Source organism: Penicillium verhagenii, assembly GCF_028828195.1.
Source record: "Penicillium verhagenii strain IBT 33310 chromosome Unknown utg000009l_segment0_segment0, whole genome shotgun sequence".
Classification (NCBI taxonomy): Eukaryota; Fungi; Ascomycota; class Eurotiomycetes; order Eurotiales; family Aspergillaceae; genus Penicillium; species Penicillium verhagenii.
In genome coordinates, this window is record NW_026643173.1 from 1501610 (window position 1) to 1515440 (window position 13831).

Here is a 13831-nt window from a genome sequence, read left to right on the forward strand (position 1 = left end):
ATGCAACCGTGACACCATGTATTATTTTGCGATGTTCATACTAGGAATAAGGTGAAAAAAATATGGAATAAATATTAATTCTGACAAGAGTTCTCCTTCTTTCCCTTCGATTGAGCATCGAACTAATACATCCTTTCATTCTATCGTTTATCCATCCGCACCTCATGAAGTTCTTTCTATACTTCCTTTGCTGGATTTCATGCTTCGGCGCAGTACACTCTGCGTTGGTGTCCAGCGCTTATGAGGCGCTTTTCTTTTACTACGCATACCAAATTGATGCCGCTGCTAAAGCTGCAGCCACGGAAGCCAAAGTCGACTGGACAAAGACCGTGGGAAATGGATGCAAGGAGGGAGGATGCACTTTCGGGACATTTGTGAAATCTATTCTGCCCGCAGGTGATGCTGCAACCCTAACTCCAACTTCTTCCGGGGACACCACTACCCCCGAAATCTACGATACTGCACAAGATATTATCAGCAACTGGAATTACAACGCCAAGAGCCTGGTTTTTAAGAAAATCATATCGGGAAGCGCAATTACATGGAAGGATATTATTATTGCCGTTGTCGACAAGATTCAGGCTGCTCAGGCTATCACCCCACAGGCAACTCTTGTCGAAAAAGCCAAAACTGCGCTGCGCTACGCCCAGGCAGCACGCTTGACTGACATGATTGGTGATGTTACCGCCGATCCTTTGAGTGGACAGAAGACCTTGAATTTCAAAAGTGAATTTCCAGACTTCACTTTGAAATCTATCGAGCGCGAGCTCGCGACTGATACTACCGGCTCCGAGAGTCGGTCTATCACCTATACGGACCTCGACTACGACGGAATGACAAGTGATGAAACGGAAATGGAGATGTTTAAGGCATGGGCGCAGAAAACCCCCCCAAAAGCAGGAAGTTACAGGAGTCATCGAGGCCTCGCACTGCTGTATGGAGAAAAGGGGACTTTATTGGAAACAGGATGTTCAACTTGAAACATTCTTGGAAATGTTTGTGGTTTGTCGCTTCCGTGCTGTATATTGTACTTTGTATTCTGGATCTTCATAGTCAAATGAAATGTTACAATGTATGGATGTTGTTGTATTTTGTGATTTGTACATCGGTCTAGCACATTCCTTGGGGTTCGAATTATGCCAACCACACCTGTATGTTTATGTATAGAAACGGAACTTCGACTTCAATGTTCCAATGATACAAAATATTCTTCTCCGGTTGTAATACTAGCCAGTTCTAACCAAGTGCACCGAGTAGGACCGCCGGGGAACTTTGGAGAGAATTCCACAGCCTGAACACAACTGGTTGAAACATCTATTTCCATGTGTAATAAAGACTGTATAGTATCAAGGTAGGTGGCGAGCAAGACAAATCGGCGGCTCAAAGCGCAATTGGCGCTAAATCAAGCTGGACAGGTAGCTGTTTCCATAATTGAAAGAAATATCCTTCGTGTCTGAGCGAATTTTACACATTATGCGAACATTTTTGAAGAAATTTTCGCCACTAGTTATCTCGCTAATCTCCGAGCCCGGAAACCATGTAGTGGAGAGGGTGTTTGATCCCTGAATTACTAGAAGCGAGGTCTTGGCACCGAGGTCTTGACGCTAACCGAGGGAAGCCAGCGTGCCGGCCCCGAGAACGACTCCACTTGAGTCTCGCCCGAACATCTACAAGGGGTGCTCAAATACGGCTTCTAGTGCATCCGGTCAATATTTGCATCGTCTAAGCCTTAATTGAAAATAGATGCGAAGGTGGCCAAAAAGGTAGTGGAGAATCAAAATGGATGTCCTAGTATACGGAGGTGACCTGATTATTCTCAAATACATAGGAGATACTAGTATCAACCGAAACCAAACAGACTCTATTACCCGTGGATGACCGGGCCTTCGAAATTGAGGGCGTCAATCCCTTTAGTCTGAGCTTTCATGGCAAGACTGCGTTCCTTTTCGGATTCCTGTTTGTGCTTCGTTGCCTCAGAGATACCCATGGGCCAGTCATCTGTTTCACTTATGATAAGATCAACAAGTTCATTGGGTAGTTTAGCTGTAATGGTGGTCTCGGTGGTTAAAGCAGCCTCACGCCACCAGTCATGTTGCTGTGCGGGTACATTCCGCGTTGAACAGATGCGGTAGTGAGGATCAACCAAGTAGATAATAACACAGCGTTGGTGGCCTGAACAAGATTTGTCTTTCAAGGAGAATGGCTGCATTTTGTACCGTAGAGTATTCGGCCAAGCCAAGAATCGACCCTGCTTTACCCCCAAGGAGCCTAAGTTTTGAATCTTCAGGGGAAGTGGGAGACTGTGGAAACTATAGTAACCAATAGTATATGGAATGCCGAAGATTTTGTGCATCACATCAGGCTCAGGTGGATAGTCCCATTCATCCAGGTCATTCTCTTGTTGAAAGGATATCCGCGACTCGACATTCTGAACATCGTAGTAGTATCGCGATGTGGCCACAATATGTTCATTGAGGAGGCCATCAACGTGGAAGTCGCTGTCACCGGGGTAGAATGGGCTTTCCGGGGTAAGTTCGATGCTGGATACGCGAACGATGACTTGCAGCCCTTCCGCCCGAAACTCATCTTGCAGGCAAATATTCTGGTATGGGTGGTCACCCGACAAACTGGCATCAGGAACAGGGACCTCGGCGTGGCTTCTCTTCTTTTCAATGATCGGCTTCCACGTTTTGCCAATTTTCCATTCTTCGTAAGAATAGGAGATCCCGGCTTGTGGGTAGTTGAACGTATTGAGTCTTCCATACTTCAACTCCATCAGTTCACGCAGCTCATCCATTGCCGAGCCCGTCAACATGTCGGGGGTCATTGCAGCGAGGAGATCATCAGGCCCTCTTGAGTCTTCTGGGTCATCATCCCACATTTCATACTTTAAACCAGGTTCCGGCAATGCGAGGTACTTTTTCACCTTCGCAATATAAGAGCCCCATCTCTCTTTTTTACAGTCGCAACCAGACGCGCAAATACCGACAGTACATCTGGGTTTCTCGGGTCTAAACTGAGCGTTGGTATCACTCTGGTCGACCCCATAAGTCTTGATGCGTAGTGGATAACGACTGGTTGTTCCTTTGATCAGAACTTTGTTCCAAGGGTCCAAGCTCAAGGAAATCAGTTTTTCAATTGCCATATAAGCTCGCTTGTTTTGGGGGTGAAGGTTGTTGATATATGATGATATGCGAACTTCTGTGCTGGAAGCTTCCTGGCTGGTAAATTCCACTTCACATGGAAGCCACTGAGACTGGTTGGACCAACGGTAGAAAGGATAGGTGTCTGCATCATATGGCCGAGAACCTCTCCCGTACTTCGCTGTGAATATATCGAGTGGGTGCTCTAGTATTGGTGCAACAATGGCCTTTGATGCAATAGTCGGATATGCTAGACCGCTATCAGCCATGGGTACAAGACCTCCTTGACTGAGCACGGCAGTCCGGCCGTAGACCAGCATGAACAACGAGGGATCAACCAGATCATGCATCGGACTCGAATCTTCCTCTCGGAATTTCCCTCGTGAGTTGCAGGGAAGATATTCTTCCAGCGAATTTTTGAGTTCAATTTGCAGTAGTTCTCCAGCCAGTTCATCTGATTTGCAGACACCCGAATCGGCATTTAGAGTAAGGACGAACTTCTGTTTTCGAAGATCTTTTGCCTTGTCCTGCAGCTCTGCAATGCACCAGTCCCATGTCATCTGTGACAAAATATCCATGTCGACATCCATACCAGAGTCAGCTTCTGGGTTCAATTGGTCTGTTGATCTCGACTCAGATATCGCATCTGCATACCACTGAGCAACGGCTTTGTCGTCAAACACATCATGTTCCCAGTTTGGTATCTCCGACACTCTTTCCATCATACGAAGGATGAACAGTTCGGTAATAGTCAAACGGGTAGCTCGACCCAGGAGACCTGTCGCTGGGTCGTTTGGCAGGGCACCATGAGCAAACCTTTGACTGGTCTCCAATTCATAATCAAAGGATATATCCCCGAATCCTGGGACCTGTAGCTGGCCAATGCCAGAATTGTCCATTTCAGGAAGGGTCATCGTGAGGCTAACCAGGCTGGGGGACTTGAGGCTTGAGGACGGAGAGGGGGGAAGTGTGGTTCTCTATGGGGAAAGGTGTCTGTAGACTTGTTATTAAGTTATTAATACCGTTTCACTTTGCCAAGAGTTCTGGACTGAAATCGGACCTTCCGCCGATATTTCCACGCTAGTACCGCTAAATACATAGTAGTTATGCGCTAACTGCAGCGCTAGACCCGTGGACCCTGGTCCCTAGCGGTATTAGACCAATACCGTATCATTACCGTATTGGTCGTGTGCACCATCTATAACTACTAGTACTAGTACTTTTAGCGATAACAGAAATCATCCACTATTGTTGGAATTCCTGCAACCACAGGAGGAAAACAGCTATATATGCCCAGGTGAACCTGTGGGTGCTTCTATTTTTTATCACTGTGAGGACACACCTGGAGCCCCCGAAGTCGCCCTTCCCTCGTTTGGATTTATTAAGTCCCTAGGCATTTCCAAGGTTATGCCTTGATTTCTTTCTCTCTATCCATTCCTTAATCTCCTTCGTTATTTTTTTTCTCTCTTCCTTTCCTTCATTTTAAATCATTGGGGAAGCAGCCATGAGGTTACTTTCCCATGCTCTGCTTTCAGTATGCCTGTTGACTTTGCAAGTCCAGGCACGGGCAGTCTTCGCCCATTTCATGGTACGGAATAATCCACAGGAGAAGTAAAAGGGATTCACGACTAACCTCTATTATTTAGGTTTCCAACACTTTGAACTACACTGTGGATGACTGGGAGAATGATATGAGCCTGGCCAACAAGGCTAAGATTGATGCCTTCGCGCTGAATATCGCAGCTGGCGAAACCACAAACGGCGCGTCGGTGGGAAATGCCTTCCTCGCAGCACAGAACTATGGTTTCTCTCTCTTCTTCTCTTTCGACTACGCTGGCAACGGAGCTTGGGCGGAGGCGGACGTAATTGATTTAATTACTACCTATGCAAGCTCCGGTGTCTACTTCCAACACAACGGCAAACCACTAGTCTCCACCTTTGAGGGTCCAGGTAACGCCGAAGACTGGGTTAACATCAAAAAAGAAACGGGTTGTTTTTTTGTTCCTGATTGGTCTTCTGTGGGAGCACAGGCGGCAGTTGGCCTTGCGAGTGGTGTGGCCGATGGTCTTTTCAGCTGGGCCGCATGGCCGTATGGACCAAATGACATGAACACTTATATCGATGCCTCCTATATCGACTTCCTGGATGGCAAGCCATACATGATGCCTGTATCTCCTTGGTTCTTCACCAACATGCCCGGATATGACAAGAACTGGCTGTGGCGAGGTGACGATCTTTGGTATGATCGATGGGAACAAGCCATGTTTCTGGCCCCCGAGTTCATTGAGATTATCTCCTGGAATGACTTTGGCGAGTCTCACTATATTGGGCCAATTCAGGCCGCAGATTCGGATCTAGCAGATTCTACCTACACTGCTTTCGAGACCGGTCAAGCCCCTTACAACTACGTTCTCGATATGCCGCACGACGGGTGGCGTGCGTTTTTGCCATGGCTTATCGAAACCTACAAAAGCAATGTCTCCACCATTGATCAGGAGGGCGTCCAAGGCTGGTATCGACTCAATGCTGCTGGTAATTGTGTACTGGACGGCGGCACCACAGGCAACACAGTCAGCCAACTTCAATTGGAATACTTTCCATATGAAATCCCGCAAAACAAGATCTTTTTCTCTGCCCTCCTTGGGTCTTCAGCGGATATCGCGGTGACAATCGGCGGTAAAGCTCTGGATGCAGAGTGGGACACTATCCCCAGTGGAGGCGCCGGTATTTATCATGGGAGTGTGAAGTTCGTGGATGAATATGGAGCGGTGGAAATTGAAATATCCAGAGGAGGCAGCAAGATTGCCGGGTTCACTGGTACAGAAATCGCCGGATTGTGCGCAACCCCCGGCTACATTGAAAATTGGAATTCCTGGGTTGGCAGTGCCATGTCCTCCGAATCAATCAGTGTCACGCCAGAATACTCTCTCTCAGACGAGGTCTGTGTCGAAGGGTGGGGAGTCGGTAATTTTGAAGGATTATGCTCCTTCACTTGTGGTCTGGGCTACTGTCCAGTTGGGGCCTGTCTCTGCAAAAAGATGGGCCCTCAGCCTACCCTCCCCGACAGTCTTGGGGTAGTGGGCTACGCAGCCGCAGGGGAAACCAGCGATTACAGTGGACTCTGTGCATTTGCCTGCAACTATGGCTATTGTCCGACTTCAGCTTGTGGCACAACCGAAGTTGCTCTCATAACCACGACAGTCTCACCTTTCACTCCGGACACCTGTACTGGAGGAGAGGGCGATGAAGATCTCGCTGGTCTTTGCAGCTATAGCTGCAATTTTGGGTTCTGCCCAATTCACAATTGTACTTGCTTGTCGACTGGACCGTTAAATGTTCCCCCCGCCGCAAACACCAGTATATTTGGATATTACAACGGTGGTGCAACGGACAGCGGTCTCTGTAATTTTGCGTGTGAGCGGGGCTACTGTCCTTCCCCCACTTGCATGGACAGTGAAGACGCCGAGGATGATGAGCTTGCTTGTACGGATGGTGATACTCGTACAATCTGCGATGATGACTACGATCCATGTGACTACAGCCTCTCGTTCTCCAGCTTCAGCGATCTCAGTGATGTTTCAGATGATTACAGTGCTATGTGCATCAACTACTACACCCTGGGCGTTTTATCAAATATGCTGAGCGCAACATTGACGAACTATACGACCATGAATGGCAGTTACCACTCGAAGTTCGAAGAATATGTCGAATACGTGGAGTCGGAGGTACCTACCGTCCTGGACGCTCTCATGGAACCTAGTGGAGATGGAAATGTCTATTTCGATTGCACATTCAGCGCAGGTGGAGTTACGAATACTTCTACCACAGTCTGCCCATATGATGTCGATCTAACACCGGATGTGGATATTGACAGTGTGATCTACTACACACCGATCAATGCGACTGCTTGGTGGGACTTTTTGCTATCGGATTATGGCATCGAGCAAAGCTGGGTTCAGCTTACCGACCACATCATCCAAAACCATTGCTCAAGTACTCTGAAACCCAATCAACAGGTGTGCCACACTCAAAAGTACACCTGGAAAGGTTATCCCGAGGCTGCAGACAACATTGTGGTTTCTGACCCAGCAACCATCATCCAATCCACGTTGCCCCATATTCAAGATCTCACCGATACCATTTCACTGACGCAAATCTTGATCGCCACTGGTGCATGGGCTGGTGCAATTGATGACGTGGTACTGAGTGTCTCCACAGCAGTCTTCACGATGGTACAAGCAGTTGCAAACATGGCTGAGATCGAGAAGATCGCTGATGAATATGAGGAGGAAAAGAAGAAGCAGCTAATCGAGGTAATCATCATGGCTTTGTTCCTCGTCGTTCCTTTCTTGGGCGAAGTCGATGCTATTTCCGAGAGCTTGGCAGGCTTAGGCAACATCATTAGAATGGTTGGTGACGCCAGTATGCTGGCTGATAGCATCTACGACGTCGCGACTGCCCCTGATACTCAAGATGCCATTATGGGGATTTTCGGCACCTTGCTTCTAGGTGGAATGCGTACAGCCGAGGAGTTCAGCAAAATGGCTGAGCTGCGAAAGGGTCTTACCGCCGAGGACATTACGAAAATAGGATCAGAGTGGGAGGCGGCTGACACTGACATGAAAAGTTTGATTGATGTTTGTTACTAAGTGTACATACAAAAAAAAAAAAAGTCGACAGCAGGAGTCGAACGTTGGTAGAATCGGTTTCCCTACACATGTGTACTTCAGAGGTACCTTCTGAATAGCGTCATATGCATCAGTCAAGATATCAGCCTCTGAACTTCTCTCACTTAATATATGTACTATTACCACCACATACTCAGATCAAGCTCAAATAAAGTGGACATCTGGATATTCAAATTCAGCATACTCAATTATATAAAAATAGCAAACTAACTATCACGGCCCCTCCTAGATCTCTTATCAACAGCTCTTCTAATCTCCTTATCAATCAAGTATCATTATGATCCAATATGACAAGAATCAAAGATTGCCACGTTTTAATTTGCCAAGGCTTAGAATTGCTACAGGTACTCGAGCACTGACGACGACTCAATTGGATCGTCTACCTTCAACAGGATTTTTGACCAGGTCAGTTGGGGATCGACACTTTAGCTTCCTTTAAACGTGCACAGACAATCTCCTTGCTCCACACTCTCGTCACTATGGAAAACAAGATTTGGATTTGGGTTGCTGCTGACTCATCCCCTGCTAACTTTGCCTTCAGAATAAGCCTTGGAAAAACCTCCTGTTTGTTCCTCTAGAACGTTTCGTTTACTGTTTACACATCTTAAACTCTGGGGGTGGTTTACGCTGCTTACGCTTTCTTGTTGCATGGTCGCATATCCATCAACCTGATTCCCATCTACACCCCAGCCCCTCCCTGCGGAGCCCTCCCCGAGTCTCCCCAACCTAATAACCCCTATGGATCGCATTGAGCCCGCAGAAGATGCGAATGCCCGGGGAAGTCCCCCGGGCGACCAGTCCGGCCAGTCGACTCCATCGAGGCCAGGTGTATCGACGGTGCAAACGCCTGGACGTCCCCGGGCTTCTTCTGCGCGATCGCGCCGACCGAGTATCCGCATTTCGCGCTTACCATCCATCCCGGCCTTGAACACCGATATCGTCAACAATCAGCCGTCACAACCGGAACCTTCATTGCAACCCCCCCTTCAGCGACAAGTATCTATCCGGTCTCCTCTCGCAGAAGAAGATGAATCGCCGCAATCGGGTCGACGGCGCAGTAATTCTGAGCCACGGCTTGGGCGCTACTCGGGGCCTTTCGCTGATGGCCAGTCGCGGGTGGCGACTCCTGGGTATATGGTGCCCGTGACCGAAGAGTCTTCCCGGAGCGCATTGCCCACCCCGCAGCCATCTGGCGCCCCAGAGGTTGAGCCTGGGATGCTTGTACCGGTCGGGGCCGAAGAGCCTCCCGTGTCGCGTCCTGTTCACCGGAGTATGCTGCGACGGGGAAGCCAGGCGGCGCTAAAGCCATTTACCCGAAACCGGGCCTCCACTGTGACCGGGGCCCCGCAAGAAACGTCCATTGCGAATCAAGAGCCGGGAATCAACGAGTACAGCAATCATGTAGTTGACGTGCTGGATGTTATTGGTGAGTGACCTGTTATCAACATGCTGGCCTGCTGGCTTTCTTGAATTGACTGACGCCTTTCTGTGGTAGACCCGGAAGTCTCCGCTCTCTCGACTCTAACCAATGTTCAGAATTCACTTTTCATTCCAAACCTGGGTGGTTGGATCAACCGTATGCCTACCTATACCCTCACTCGACCACCACCTTCAGATGAAGAGCAAGGCACCAGCACGGATGAAGGTGAGCGGTCAGATGACTCCAAGCAACGTCCCACTTTGGAACAGCTCCGCCCATTTTCGAGCATGTCATCCGTGCTAGCGGGACCACGATATGCTGTTCTCCCGGAAGGCCACGAGTTAGCGGGGTGGACCAAGGAGGACTTTGCTGAGTTGAATGACCATGTGCGGCATATGCTTCACTCCCGCCGATCTAAGTTCAAGCGGTCCATGAAGGGCTTTGGACAATACATTCGGAAACGTGAGTTATCTTTGTCGACAGATGTTCTTGAACCATCAACTAACAATTCGATTAGCCCTGGGATTCCTCGTCACTCTCTATGCCACCCTGATCACTTTGTTTGGTCTAGCTTGGGTTCTCTTCTTGATTGGTATGCTGTCCATCTCTATTTCAGATTACCATTGCGTCATAGCAAAATCTAACATGACCTCTACTAGGTTGGATCAATGTTGCTGGCAAGCAATCCTATCTTATCAACATCATCGACAACGTTCTAGTGGGTCTCTTTGCCATCATGGGTGATGGACTTGCCCCCTTTCGAGCTGTCGATACATACCACATGATTTTCATTGCGCATTACACTCATAAAACATGGGATATTCGTGATAAACGCAAGCTGCCCGACCTCAAAGACAAGAACGATCTCCCCGCTCGACCTGAGAAGGACGTGGATGTTGAATTTGGCGACACGCCCAAGGAGGAAGAGCATGAGTTCACTGTTCTTGAAAAGGCGCAACAACTCAAACTGATGCACCACCAAAACAAGTTCGCCAAATCACACACTTTCTATAAGCCCCATGAGACTATGACCCACCACGCCTTTCCAATGCGCATGCTCGTCGCTATTGTCGTTATCCTCGATTGTCATTCGCTACTCCAGATGGCTCTCGGTGCCTGTACCTGGAGTATGGAACCGCCCAAACATCGGCCGTTTGCTTTGACTACCGTCATTCTGTGTTGCTCTATCACCTGCAACATCACAGGTGGTATAATGATTATGATCGGTGACCGAATGACGCGAAAGAAGGATATCGTTGAGCGCCTCTTCCGACAGCAATTGACCGAAGAAGCTATGAAGAAGATGGAGAAGCGCAAGGTCAAAGAAGAGCGACAGAGCATGCAAATTGATCAAGAGCGTCGCAGCATGCATGTGGATCGCCCTGAAACATCCGTTCCCGTTTAAGTCATGTTGTAGTGTACGCGCACTATCGACTTTCAGTTTCTTCACGACCGACACGAAACAATTTTTGAATATTTGGAGATGTGACTCTTCATATACTTGACCTTAACTTCCTCTCCCTTTTCTCCACTGTACAGTCTACCTACTTTATGGTTGGCAAAACTGCATACAGAAGCCAGGCGTTTTGCTCGATTTGCGCAAAGACTTGCTTATTTTCTCCCTTTTTGTTATTACATTATGATCTAATAGCTGTCTTGCTCCATATTTCTATGATTCCCCATTCGGCCGTGATTACATGCCCAAATGACCGAACCCTTGTTTTGTTTTTGCTATGACTTGATTTGATTTACACATTGCCATCTGTCCTATACACTTCATGCATTAAAGATTTGCAATATTAAGTACATCCCATTTACATTAGCACCCTCTTGCTCCTAAACTTTCATGTAAACACCTCAAGCAGTAAGAATCGCCCCCTCTCCAACCCATTCATCCCCACCAGTCTTAAGAACCTCCTCAAAAATCCACCGCCCAACCCAAGCCCTTGGAACAGTATACCCAACAGCCGGCTCCTTCTCCGTCCCGACCCTCAACTTCTTCTCATACCCGTCATCCACCCCGGGCGCAACAATCTTATGATCCCCCTCCAAAAGACTGGGTCGCACAACAATCAGCCCACGAACAAGCAAACTATTCTCCCTCCCCCTCTCCTCCTCCAAAAGCTCCTCCATCCGCTTCTTATCCTCATGCGGAATCGCCAACAACATATCATACATCATCCGCACCCAAAACGGCACATCCTTCGACCCCGCCTTGATCCCCGTCGTAGAAACAATCACCAACCGCGGCGCAACACCCGCATACTCCTCAAAGCAAGAGAACCTCCCCGCAACCCGCCCCAACGCACCAAGCAGCGCCACAGTAAATTGCTCCGTGATCTGCGGATTAGCAAGATCCACATACGGCAACGACGGAACCCGCATCTTGATCTTGTCACACGAGGACGCCTTGGTAATTGACACCGCGCCGGTGCCCCCGATCCCAGATACGATCATGTCGACCAGGACAGGGCGGCTTGTGGCGGAGTCGCCGCCGGCTGACTTCAGGGATCGCGGTGTTTCAGAGACAAGTAGCGTTTGCATGACGGCTTCCATGTCCGTTGCATCTCCTTGGATGATGCGGAGCTGGGTGTTCAGGATGGCGGTTGTTAGACCCGGTTGCTCGAGGAGTTGTGTGGTGAGTTTCGCGGGTGTGCGGGCTAGGGCGATGGCTTTGTGGCCGTTTAGGAGGGTGTACGCCAAACAGGCGTTTGCGCACCCGCCTGTTGGACCGAAGAAAGCGATTGTCAACATTTTTTTGGGAATATAGTAGGATGTATATGTTTAATGTTGTGTTAGAATGTAAAGCTCCAGATGTCTGGTTCCAGATGTCATTCAATTGAATTGTTGCTGTAGATGAGACAGCGATTATCCAAGTGGTGTTCAAGCTAGCTTTATATACTTGTTCCATCTTACCTGGACTTACCTGGGGGCGCAGCATCTTTCTGAGCATCACATAGTGGACTCGGAGATAATTGATTTGGATTCATCCTTTAGATGTTTACAGGCAAAGATCAATCTGTCCGTGTGGGTCCCGCTAGTCCGGATTAGGCTTGGAGTCGGGGCAATCGGGGCCCGGTCGGGGCAACTTAAATGAGGCTCTTGACTCTTGTTCCATCAGATAACTACTAGTATAGCACTGGGAATTGGAAATGGGAATATATCTACTTCACATATGCATTCAATGAATGGATTTTCAGCCCTGGAGGTCTATTCCGCCGTGCACATACACATGTATGTATACATTAATACATACATCAATTGATACTACGCAACATATGTACGTACCCAATATAGACAAATATATATCAATACACATGTATTCAAATGAACCTGCAGACACGCTTCCACGAACCAGATTCAATCAATCTCAAGCACAGTGCTTAATATTATTGATATATATATGTACATCTATAGATACCAACCTTGGAAACTATTCAGATATTTGAATGTTATGAAAATACTTGGAACCAAAACCTTCAAATGTTGCCTCTAATTCCAAGCACTTTGAATCAATTTAATCTAGGTAACATTACAACGGACATCCTCTGTGCACCTATGAGTGCCCAGGTGGAAGCAACCAGTTGACATTGAATCTCTTATTGATTATAATGTTAGAATCACGCCTGAGTATGTATTTAATCGACACATGCATTGGAACATTGAAGTGATATAATGTGCATAGTATGCACTGGACTTGACTAGTCTGTTAGATACTTTTTAACATCCAAAAGTTACATAGAATTTGCAATCTACATTCAATCTACATACTATTCAATGTGGATTCGTCTGGACTATACATATCAATTGATGCGTCAACTGGTACATGTACATACTGCATGTGAACTCCCCGCCACTTGAGATATACTAACAAGTGTTTTTGAAAGACCGCACAAATTGGTTTCCGAACGATGAATCTTTTCAGAATGGGTATTCCACATTGACTCATCAACATCGAGAAGTAAACATGGGAGTAGATAGCTAAGTCTCAATAAACAACAACCTTGGATAACTTGGTCCTTCGAATAATCTCGCATTATGCGAGTAGCCGCCCGTTGCCCCCCAGAAAGGGAATGATCGGCGCATCAAGCATGGGATACCGACAATCCATTCCTTTCCCTGAGATCAGAGAATACTCCCTTAGCACTCCCATGTAGATCTCATCGGTCGCCCGTCGTAACGCAGAACAGGGCCTTAAGAATGGTTCGATCGGTCGGGAAATCGAGATGAGTGGAGGTTGACAGGGTCAAGAATCAAGATTCCATTCAGCCCTGTTCTACCAGAGTCTGATTAAAGTGAGATTTGATCAATTGATCCACATTTACATTCAAACGTTGGGATGAATGTAACTCGGGATCTCTTTTCCGCGGGACTTAACTGTGGCAGGCCAGTTGGGATTATGACATAGGGTGATAATTGGCGATACTTTCTAAGTAAATTAGTCGAGCACTTACTACTGGTCAAGTGATGGCGCCGACCATGAGCTCTAAATTCCAAAGTTACTAGTACATAGTATATTTGTTATGGTCTAGAAAAAAAAAGGTTACATAGAGTACGTAGATCTTAATAGATAATCAAAC

The 13831-nt window shown here is 47.6% G+C and overlaps 5 protein-coding genes across 5 annotated transcripts; 3 read left to right on the plus strand and 2 right to left on the minus strand.

The window, feature by feature from the left end:
- Positions 1–164: 164 nt before the first annotated feature.
- Positions 165–980, plus strand: N7466_009616 (uncharacterized protein; the record flags this gene model as incomplete). Its single annotated transcript, XM_057169005.1, has 1 exon — positions 165–980. The coding sequence occupies one exon, from the start codon at positions 165–167 to the stop codon at positions 978–980; it is 816 nt and encodes a 271-aa protein (XP_057017711.1).
- An 884-nt stretch (positions 981–1864) lies between these two features.
- N7466_009617 (DUF4246 domain-containing protein) lies at positions 1865–4057 on the minus strand (the record flags this gene model as incomplete). Its single annotated transcript, XM_057169006.1, has 1 exon — positions 1865–4057. One exon carries the CDS (start codon positions 4055–4057, stop codon positions 1865–1867), a length of 2193 nt encoding a protein of 730 aa, XP_057017712.1.
- Positions 4058–4647: 590 nt separating this feature from the next.
- N7466_009618 (glycoside hydrolase family 71 protein) lies at positions 4648–7792 on the plus strand (the record flags this gene model as incomplete). Its single annotated transcript, XM_057169007.1, has 2 exons — positions 4648–4731; positions 4790–7792. The coding sequence occupies 2 exons, from the start codon at positions 4648–4650 to the stop codon at positions 7790–7792; spliced, it is 3087 nt and encodes a 1028-aa protein (XP_057017713.1).
- A 777-nt stretch (positions 7793–8569) lies between these two features.
- Positions 8570–10656, plus strand: N7466_009619 (DUF2985 domain-containing protein; the record flags this gene model as incomplete). The annotated part of the gene is made up of 4 exons (XM_057169008.1): positions 8570–9257; positions 9327–9713; positions 9769–9843; positions 9911–10656. The coding sequence occupies 4 exons, from the start codon at positions 8570–8572 to the stop codon at positions 10654–10656; spliced, it is 1896 nt and encodes a 631-aa protein (XP_057017714.1).
- Positions 10657–11108: 452 nt separating this feature from the next.
- N7466_009620 (uncharacterized protein) lies at positions 11109–12005 on the minus strand (the record flags this gene model as incomplete). The annotated part of the gene is made up of 1 exon (XM_057169009.1): positions 11109–12005. One exon carries the CDS (start codon positions 12003–12005, stop codon positions 11109–11111), a length of 897 nt encoding a protein of 298 aa, XP_057017715.1.
- Positions 12006–13831: the final 1826 nt, after the last annotated feature.